Here is an 11,386-nt window from a genome sequence, read left to right as displayed (position 1 = left end):
AATCAATCTTCAGCATATTTCATGATTGTATCAGAGAGGAAAACACAGCAGAGCTATTAAACCATGCCAGCTGTTTTATTGCTGGTGTAGTGTACAATAAGGATCATTACAGTAAAGTCCCTTTTAAGGGTATCTAAAATTATTGAACTAGTGTCACATGCCCCTGTGTTTTCATGCAAAGACAATGTTGAAGACTGTATTGTATTTATATTTAATACATACTACTTTAATTATCCTTGTCTGTGTAGTGCAACAATGTCCAGGGATAGAGATGGTTGAAGCAAGGCGTCTGGACTTGTAGAGTTTTCTTGAAGACGTTTCTCTGCTCATCCAAGCAGCTTCATCAGTTCTGTTTGGTGGGAAACATGGTTTATATGTGGTGGAGGACCTCAGTGGGTGGGTCTGGATAAAACTTACAAACAATAGCTCTAAATGTTTCCATACTTACCTGTGATGATCTGGCTGACTGGGCCAGGTGTGTCTAACGACTGGCTAATGACTGAGACTGCCGGAGGGGGACTGGTTGACAGCCCTTTGTTCTTGCTGTGAGTATGAAGAAGAAAACTCCACAAGTCCAGATGCCTTGCTTCAATTTTCTCTACGTATTATGACCTGGATGGCTGAGAATCTTCATCAACAATGTCAAGGAGCATGTTCTATGTCATGCTTTTCTTTACACTGACAAACACTTAGGTTTCACTTAGGTACTGTATGATAATAAGAGAATATTAGCAGTTGGTTGTTCCTCCCGTTACTTCAGCTGTAATGTTCAATAGAAAATGCCCCCGAGTCACTGGATCTCATAATGGTTTGTCGGAGAGACAGCTCTGAACGATACAACTTGTTGCTCTGGGATTCCAGCTGATTGTCTGACACCTGCAGTGTATGAGAGAGAGAGAGAGAGAGATGGATTTACATTTGATTACAAAAGAGAATGTGAAAATGAGCTGATGATACAGCAGATGCAAAACCAATTTTAAGTACTTGACTGTCCTCGTTTCTGTTCTTGTTTTCTGTTCAATCCTTAGCTCCTTTGTTTTAATGTAACTGTATTTCTTCCCTGGTTATTTTGGTACTATTGGATTTGGTTACTTGCAATGTCTTTACAGATTAAAGTGCAGATTAAGGTGTTTCTATCAATACAGCAAACTACAGTCTGGTCTCACTAGCTGCCGCTCTTCTGGCTAATAACATACATGCGCCTAATGACATTTCAGTATGAACATTTATGGTAAGAAATCCCTATATGTTACCTCTTCAAATTTCTTGGCCTTGTACTTCTCTCCACCTTTGAGGAAGTGCAGCAGTATGATGTCACACAGAAATGTACCCTGCACAATAAAAGCAGCCTGATACATTTTCTTTATAAAGCACATGCATGCAAATTCATGATTCAGTTGTATACCCAAATGCCATAAACAGTAATGCAGGACACTTTAACTATGGCTTTTATTTTGAATGTGATTTGAAACAAATACGTTATGTTTTTCCTATATCATTGGTTTAAGGTTAGGTAGTCATTAAAAAATGATTCAGGCTGCAACACCCAGATGAAAGCATTATTAATACATAAGCTTGACATTAGATTGTCTCAATTTGCAGCTAAATGGTGGCTGTGGTTGGGGCCGAGCATCCAGATTAACTTTGGCCCTTCATAGATAGATCCTTTTTCAATAGAACAGCTAAGGCCAAATTATACACTGCTCAAAAGACAAAAGTAATGTAACTCCACGTCAGTCACTCTTCTGTGAGATCAGCCTGTCCAGTTAGGATCAACACTGACTCTGAATCAGTTTCAGCTGCTGTTGTGCAAATGGAACAGACAACAGGTGGAAATGAGAGGCAGTTATCAAGACAAGCCCTATAAAGGAGAGGTTCTGCAGGTGCTGACCACAGACCATGTCTCTGCTCTCATCCTTTCTGCCTGATGTTTGATCACTTTTGCATTTTGTCTATGCTCTCACCCCTAGAGGTAGCATGAGGCAGACACAGTGTGTCTGTCATGGAGGAGAGACCAGGAGACAGGCCAGTACAGACGTGGAGGGAGCCGTAGGAGGGCAACAACCCAGCAGCAGGACCGCTACCTTCTCCTTTGTTGAAGGAGGAACAGGAGGAGCACTGCCAGAGCCCTGCAACATGACCTGCAGCAGGCCACTGATATGCATGTTTCTTCTCATACTGTCAGAAATGGACTCTATGAGGGCCCGATGTCCACAAGTGGGACTTGTGCTTACAGCCCGATTGGCATTTGCTAGAGAACACCAAGATTGGATTCACCATTGGCGCCCTGTGCTCTTCACGGATGAGAGCAGGTTCACACTGAGCACATGTGACAGACATGACAGAGTCTGGAGAATGTCATGGAGAACGTTCTGCTACCTGTAACATCCTCCAGCATGACCGGTTTGGTGGTGGGTCAGTAATGGTGTAGGGAGGCATTTGTTTGGAGGCCACACAGCCCTCCATGTGCTAGCCAGAGGTACCCTGACTGCCATTAGGTAGGATGAGATCCTCAGACCCATTGTGAGACCATATGCTGGTGCAGTGGGCCCTGGGTTCCTTCTGATGATGACAATGCTAGGCCTCATGAAGTGTGTCAGCACTGCATGTTGAAGGCATTGATGCTATGGACTGGCCTGCCCGTTCCCCAGACCTGAATCCAACCGAGCACATCTGGGACATCATGTCTCGTTCCATCTACCAACGCACAACAGACTGTCCAGGAGTTGACTGATGCTTTAATCCAGGTCTGGAAGAAGATCCCTCAGGAGAACATCCACCGCCTCATCAGGAGCATGCCCAGGCGTTGTACGTAGGGAGGTCATACAGGCACGTGGAGGCCACACATGAGCCTCGTTTTGACTTGTCTTGAGGAACTTCCACTCAAGTTGGATCAGCCTGTAATGTGATTTTCCACTTTTATTTTGAGTTCCAAATCCAGACCTCCATGGGATACTAATTTGGTTTACATTGATCATTTGTATGTTATTTTGTTCTGAACATCTTCCACTATGTAAACAATGAGGATTTTCAAGTGGAATATTTAATTCATTGAGGTCTAGGATGTGTTATTTTAATATTCTCTTTATTTTTCGAGCAGTGTGCTTGAGCCTATCCCTAAAATCTACAATCAGACGGAAAGTTTTAGCTCTATTAATCAGTTCTGAAAATCAAACCATTCTGATGGTCTTTGTGATTTGGGCTGTTCACTTCCTGTTTTATTTTGAAAATTGTCTGGTCCTCCTGCTTTGTTATTAACTTCTTGCTTCCTTCATCTAGTTTCCTGCCTTTTTTCAGAGTCAGTGGTTTCCAACCATCTAATCACTGACTGGGTAATTCAACCCTCGCTGCCCTCTAGTCTTTGCCAGATTGCAATTTCCCCATTGTGGGACTAATAAAGGTATTCTTAATCTCGATTGTCTTCACACTTAGTCGACCAATCCAGCATTTGTTTGTCTTAGGGAATGATTCCTCCCTGTTCTTTGGACTAGCTCAGGAGCTAGCCTTGCTGGTTGTTGTAGCCTTGTGAACCGATTACCCGTGTATGGACTTTTGCCTGTTCGAATAAAGTCTTGGATTCTGCACTATATTAGGTGATCTCTGCTGTGTCATACTCTGGTCTCTGGTCATCACAACCATGAAACAAAATAAAATGATATGTATGTGTTTATACTATAAAGGGTTGTTACACTAATGTTGATGAGTAACAACTGGTGCTCTGCTCAGGGAAACTCACCACTCCCACAGATGGAAGGCTGCCACAATGTTAATGAGTGTAGGGATCATATTGAACTTCCCTGCCTGTCAAAGAAGAACATTAGTTCGTTAGCAGGTGTTCTCCCATCTCCTGCTAGGCACTGTTACGTCATGAGTGTAGCATCTTCATATGAAATCCATGCCATGGATTTAAATATGCATGCCTACTTAAAACATGCATGCTATTGTAGAAACATCTTAAACCTTGTTGTATTTATTGGGAAGGTGACACTAATGTGCAATAAAATACACTCTCACATTTCCATTCACGAGAACATCAAACCTAATAGCATAGGCTTTGACCAGAGTGCGGTAGTCTGTCCCATTTTCCATCTTGAAGTATTTGGCAAACCTGGGCAGGCAAAAAGATCACAGTATTTCTATTGCAGAATATGTCCATATGCAGTAATTTGCTAAATGTTATAATAATAAGCCCTTATATATTTAGAAGTCAAGGATTGATTAGAGGGCTCATGAACAGCAGCAGCAACATTGTTTCTCTGTATATACCAGAGCTGCTACATACCTGAAATTGTATCCAGGTGAAACAGCATTCTTCTCTGACATGGCATCCAGTCTTTTGAAGGAGTATGAAGGGTTACAATGGTCATCTGATTTGTCCAGATCACATATCCAGTTGATCTTAATTCCAATCACTCCTCCCTGGCAGAACAATCAGAAAAGATGGGGATGTGGGAAGAAAAGGATCATCGTTTAAAATCTGCTACAAGAGGCACAGCTGAGATTTCTTTGCATTTTCAATTAAGAGCTTGAAGCAGGGCAATGGACTTATTAGAGTTCCTCTAGCACACTGAAAAGAACCAGTTGGGGTAGTTCATGCATCTGGCTGAAAGGCCCCATGGGCACCGCCCTTTAAGGCTGAGGGAGGCTGATGGGGACAGGTTTGGGTATCTCTGCTATCCATGTTGCTACTACGACTTTGATGAAGTGGGTTAGAAAATGGATGGATGGGTGGATAATAACACAGAATTGAAATAAAACATCTGGTCTTTACCTTGCGTGCCAGCTTGGTAAAGTCCTGCTCTGCGTAGTTGACAATATCTCCCACTCTGAAGATAGGGCAGTAGGTGTTGTTGACCATGTCAAATTTGCATGTTTTGATGTACTTGCTAGTGATTGTAGAAGGGAAGTTCCCTCTGCATACATGCACATCAACACATTAGACTTCATTATGTTATTATCACCTTTGTATTTAACATTTAGGTGTAACAGTATACAGTACTTGGTGTAGTTGAAGATTGGGAAGCGAATGCTATTCTTAATGAAAATGGTAAAATTCTCCACTTCCATCATAGGGTTGCTGAAAAAGACATGTAAACAGCTTTGTGTTAGTTTGTGTTGTATGTAACTTTCCCCCCTCACTCAAGTAAAGTAGTTGAAGCTGAATTTTTAACTTAACAGTTACTTAACACTTGCCCTGCCAGGTATCCCTAACCTGTGAGAATGGGTAAGAGAAACCTGACAGGGCAGCCTACCTCAGTACTACCGAGCTGTGTAAAAAGCTCCTTAACACATGCACACTGTCTTCTTACATCTCAATGGTGTCAATCTCAGCAGGACACCACCCTTTGATCTCACACATCTTGATGTCGTTCTTGAAAGGAACACATCTTCCAGTCTGAATTCCTGTAGAAGAAGAAAAACTGAAGTACTGTATATAAAGATGTTTATAACAACTGACAGAAAATGCTGACAGAGAGTCTCACCATAACTCCCTTGCTTGTTTTTGGTGCAGTCGCTGTCTTGGGTACAGTTGAATTTTTCAGTCTAGACATGCACATAGGCACACACAAACACACATACACAAATATAGAGAGCAAACAACAAAACACAGAAACAGTCAACAAAAATTATCTGACCATATTAGGTCGAACAACATTTCGTACGAACAACTTTTTTTTCACTGTCCCATTACTTATTTGGCAAAAAATGATCAAAGAAAAAAAACATATTCGACGTTAGGTTTGGCTACTGGAGGGACCCAAATGCACGACCCACAGGCAGATCCAAGTTCAAAAGGTTTACTTTAAGCCAGAGGTTCGGTACACAGTAGTTCAGCCCAATAATAGACCACAGTACAAATGGGGTAAGACTAAGACTGAGGTTGGTAATTTTCCAAGCCGAGTCCAAAACACAAGAGCAGCCCAAAAGCCGGCAGAGGTATTAAAAGGGCAAGGCAAAGATAGGAATCCATAAGACAAGTTCACACAGAATACACTGAAACAAACTAATGCTGGATCGCGTGAACACCAAGGACACAAGACAATCTGGCGACAAGTGGAGACACACACAATAAATACACAAGGGAAGGGAAGACGACTTGACACAGGTGAAACACATAGGGCAGGTAATCAGGGGAAAGAACACGTTAGAATAGGAAGACAAGATACCTGAAGCAAGAGGGAAGTTAGAACCACAAAATAAAACAGGAAACATTGTTTTTCAAAATTAAACACCGGCCCATACTGGAGTCCTGACAGAGCTCTATAAAAACAGATGTTTTGACAGTTTCTGGAGCATTCAGGTGTGGTTTAACACAATGACAAGAGAGAAAGACATTAACAATGGTGTTAGAGAAGCAGCTACTTAAAACAGCTACTTCCGATGCTGGAGACGGCTGCCTTACCGGTGTCTCCTACGCACCCGAGTGTTTCTTACTTTCTTTAACGTTTTTATCTACTTATTTTACGTATCCTGTGGATATATTTTATTTCTAACATGGCACCACCATGCGACAGTCATCTTGTTTATTCAAGAGAAGAACTTTTTGCACTGAGGACTAACATCGGAATGCAGCACAACGTCCCGGCAGAGCTGAGGAGGAAATACAGGGGCAGCAAGGCAGGAGTTAAAGTAAAGGCTGCACGTAGACGTTTTTGAGCCAGCAATCCCCTCGGTAATAATGTGGAACCTCAACTTTTTTTTCCCCAAAGATTTCCCTGAGGGACCTTCCCAAAGGGATTAATAAAGAATATTCTATTCTATTCTATTCTATTCTAACTGTTGCTGCAAATCAATCTGGAAAGACTTATAAAACCATTCCAAACTATTTGGAGTTCAGCATTCTACAGTGAGAAAGATTATTCACAAGTGGAAACATTCAAGACAGCTGTCAGTGTTCACAGGAGTGGACGTCCCAGAAAATTCAGCCCAAGATCAGAGAAATACAAAAAACCAAGAGCTACATGTCAGAGCCTACAGACCTCACTGAGCATGCTCAGTGTTACTGTGACAGCACAATTAGAAGCAGACTGAACAAGTACAGTTTGTTTGAAGGTTACCAGGAGAAAGACTCTTCTGTCTAAAAAGCACATGGAAGCAGGACTGAGGTTCACTAAACTGCATTTGAACAAAGAACAACACTTGGAACAATGTCCTATGGACACATGAGACCAATGTGGAGCTGTTTGGTCTTACTGATCACCACCATGTCTGCTGTATACCAGAGTTTTCTAGAGACAAATGTGAGGACATCTGTCTGACAGTTAAAGCTTGGTGGAAATCGTTTAGGACAACAACCCAAAGCACAGCAACAAATCTATATCAGAATTTGCTGAAAAATGTCATCTAAAGGTTGTTTTTTGCCAAATACTAAGACCTACTATCCTACCCTGCTACATACCCACTATAGTCAGATGATTTTGTATAATGTTTTTTACAAAGAAACATAGGCTTATAAGAGGAAGTACTAACGTTTGAACATTAGTGTATGATTTGTAAGAATTATGTTCACATAATGTTGTAATATTAGTAAATTTAAATCTGTCATAATTGTAACACTAATAGTAGACCAGCAGTGTGTTTTGCAATCAATGTAAATGTAAAGAATACAATGCAATATTTAGAACTGCCTTGTCTGTGTGTAAAGATACTGGGGAAATACAGTATGACTGCTAAAGGTAATGTAGTAGTGCAGGTATGTGTGACAGTGACCAACCTCTGGACAGTATCCTTGGACTTGGTTCTCTGTAGTGATCAGTTTTGTGATGATGCAGAAGACTGAAGCTCCCTGCAGATAACATGTAACTCATGTGTTAGTAATTAGCCCATCCATCCATCCATCCATGCATCCATCCATCCATCCATCCATGCATCCATCCATCCATCCATGCATCTATCCATCATCCATCCATCCATGCATCCATGCATCTATCCATCCATCCATGCATCCATCCATGCATCCATCCATCCATCCATCCATCCATGCATCCATCCATCCATGCATCCATCCATCCATTCATCCATCCACCATGCATATATCCATCCATGCATCCATCCATCCATTCCATGCATGCATCCATCCATCCATGCATCCATCCATGCATCCATCCATCCATGCATCCATCCACCATGCATATATCCATCCATGCATCCATCCATGCATCCATCCATCCATCCATTCATGCATCCATCCATCCATGCATCCATCCATCCATCCATCCATCCATCCATCCATCCATCCATCCATACCTGTGTAGGTGTGACGTAGTCTGCGACATCCATGACCCTGTTGTTGTAAATTCCAAAACCTTTGACCTTTGTCATCACAGAGGATTCAATCGCTGTGTCTCTCTCCTGGTATGCTTTCTCATGCAGAAACACCCAGCTAAAACACACAGATGGAAAATGTCACTCTGACTCAACATTGCATTGTTAGACTTGTGTACACAAAATCTCATTTTGCTGTTGCCCATTGGTTCCCAACTCTTTCCCCCCTTTTGCAGACAAGAATATTTTCCCTAAACACACTGAATATTGTGCATTGAATTGGTAAAGATTCACTATCTGGCTGCTGCACATTTAGCTGGCTGGAAGCCTTTTATCAAACTTGTCCATGTTATGCTGTGCTCAAGCAAGCCTCAGGCCAGGACAAATGTCCAGGTCATAGCCTTTATGTAAAAATCATTTCTGTTCAGTGTGTTTGCTGGTGTCCAACCCTCTCGTTTGAGTGCCACAGCACGTAGCCTGCATGCCTGGTGGAAGTGAGGGGTCATTCTTTTGGCCCCACCCCTGCAAGAGCTCTGCTGCTACGACCAAAGACTGTGTTGATGAAGATTCTCAGTCACCCAGGTCATAATCGTAAGGCAGATTGAAGACGTTTGAAACGTCTTCAAGAAAACCCTACAAGTCCAGACGCCTTGATTCAATCTTCTCTACGAATCAGGTATTGAGTAACTGGTAGTCTATGCCAAATTTGAAAACAATTCCTAAAGATATCTTGATCATTTACACGCATCATACGCAATTTCCCTAGTGTGGGACAAATAATGGTTTTCTTAATTTAATATTTTTGTTAAGCCTGTATATGTAAGTGTATTTGTAGTGGTAAACCCCACTAGTGTAAATTGTAATAATTAATAATTATTATAAGAACATTGGTTGTGAAATATTTAATTAATCACAAAATATTCACATCATCAATACAAGCATCAAATTGTATGAAAGGAAAGGTGAAAGGTTTAAACCAGCTACAGGCAGATGTGACCAGCTCCCTCACAATGCCCCAATGTAAATCAAGGTAAATCATATACAGGTTCTTTAGCTTGATTACACAGCTGACACAACCGTTATGCACACAGCAGTTATGTCATTGTAAACAGACTTCATCAATTAAACTCTTTATACCTCCTTTATACAACAACAACAATAATAATAAACACTTACCCAACAAAGTAAGTGATGATGAGAAGTTGGACCACACGGTTGATAATGCCAATGGTCATGCTTTTCACAACCACAGATTTAGTAGTTTCATAGGTGAAGAAGTTTTTTAGACAAGACATCCTGGCAATAAGAGGATGTAACAAAATAAAGATAAGAGCTTTTGTTTGTGAAGAGAAACAGGAAGAAAATCCCAAATGAAGCAGCTGCCCTTAAAACAATTACAGATGTAGATTCCAAAATGTGGCTGACATCCTCATCATCAGGAGCTGTAGCCACATATCCAACAATTGTTTCTCCTAACTCTCTCTGTCTTTAAATCCTTGTGCTGTAGCTCAGAGACTGTGGTCTTTAGCAAACACTCTGTTCCTGTTTCTTCAGGTTTCAAATATCACAATGACCGACTAACAAGCTGTCTCGCTCTCTCTCTGTATTTCTGACTCTCTGGTGGTCAATTGCTGATTATCTAAATGCCTCTTAAAAGCCCACCTCCATCCTTTTCCACATTCTTGGTCAGCATTCAGAGAAAAAAGCCATTCAGGGATGCTCAGTGTTTTTAAATGCTTTGATTGTAGAGGCATTAAACAACAGGCTCCATAAAGTGAGAACAAAAACATGCATTTGCATTGTGAGCAGACTTAAATTCCTCTTTCCCAACTACAGAGTCTTGGCAAAACAAGGAAGTGTGTATGATCTCAAGTGTCATTCAGTGCTGCGAGCTAAACTGTTCATGTACCGTAAACAGACTCGTTCTCATCACTACCTATTGTAAGGAAAATAGCATCCGATTCATTTCAACTCCCAGAGCTGATGTGGACAATAATATTTGCAGGATTGCTTATAACACCTTGGGTTTTATAGCCAAACCCACACCACATGCCACTTTGGATGTCTTGTTAGTATTAATCTGGTTGTTGCTCTCACATGTCATTCTCTGATTGGTTGTATGTCTATCCAAGTGCATTCAGAGGCATTCTGCATCTGCTGATACTGTTCTCTGAAAATCCAACTCTAATTTACAGAGAACAGACTAATTCTTATATAGAACAGAAAAAAGGACTCCAGCTTTGTCAGTGCACAGGTATGAGAAAAAAGTCATATGGCTGAATATGAATAAAAACATAAAAACAAAATGCTTGTTTATAAACAAAAATGATGTAACAGGCAAAGTAAGGCAAAACTCTATTAGTGTTTTGTAGCTGAAGAAGGCAGGTCTGCTGGGACTCACAGGGCTCGAGGATTCCTGAGAGACAAAAAACAGGAGAGTAAAACGATGGATCAGGACAAGAGGCAAAAGAGAAATGCTTTCCATCTTACTACTCATGAAGAGTTCAAGAACTGACAGACAAAGACTGCAGACACATTACGCTCAGTTTTAGACATGATATCCGATCTTTGAAACAGACTACACCAGGACTGGAGAGGAAGTGGCATTCCTCTAAATCAGATGAATCCCAGAGGGCCTGGAGAGACAGTTTAATGACGTCTAAGAAGGCCGTCCGTAAAGCCAGATCAGCTTACTCAGTAAGTTCATCACTAATAGAAGGAAAACTTAAAAATCCTTCTCCTTACTTACAAGGCTCTTAATGGACTAGCTCCATTACACCGGATCTAACATGGAACACTCAGATCTCAGAGTGCAGTTTTACTTGTGTGCTGTGTGAATTCATAAAAGTGGAATGGGAAGACGAGGCTTCTATGGAACCAGTTACCAATCTGGGTCTAAGAGGCAGACACCGCCTCCATCTTTAGGACCAGACTTGAAACCTATCTGTTTAGTAAGGTGTATAATGTAATGTAATGTATGATGTTTGTGCATGTTTGTTCCTCTCTCTCTCCTTCATCCTCTCTGTCCTGTCTCCCCCTTCTTCTCCCCTCTCTCTCTCCTTCATCCTCTCTGTACCTGTCTCCCTCTTCTTCTCCTCTCTCTCCTTCATCCTCTCTGTCC

General features: G+C 41.4%; 1 protein-coding gene across 1 annotated transcript; it reads right to left on the bottom strand.

Moving 5' to 3' along the window:
- Positions 1-522: 522 nt before the first annotated feature.
- On the bottom strand, positions 523-9,797 carry LOC114437039 (P2X purinoceptor 3-like). The gene is given in 13 exon segments (XM_028407404.1): positions 523-876; positions 1,254-1,331; positions 3,737-3,750; positions 3,753-3,801; positions 4,015-4,108; positions 4,283-4,419; positions 4,772-4,913; positions 5,000-5,077; positions 5,310-5,403; positions 5,484-5,544; positions 7,715-7,786; positions 8,248-8,383; positions 9,442-9,797. Coding segments are annotated over 13 exon segments (1,194 nt in total). The 5' UTR covers positions 9,561-9,797; the 3' UTR covers positions 523-756.
- Positions 9,798-11,386: the final 1,589 nt, after the last annotated feature.

This window comes from Parambassis ranga, chromosome 1 (genome assembly GCF_900634625.1).
Source record: "Parambassis ranga chromosome 1, fParRan2.1, whole genome shotgun sequence".
Lineage (NCBI taxonomy): Eukaryota > Metazoa > Chordata > Actinopteri > Ambassidae > Parambassis > Parambassis ranga.
Note: the sequence above shows the minus strand (reverse complement) of the source record. Positions and strands in the feature narration are given on the sequence as shown.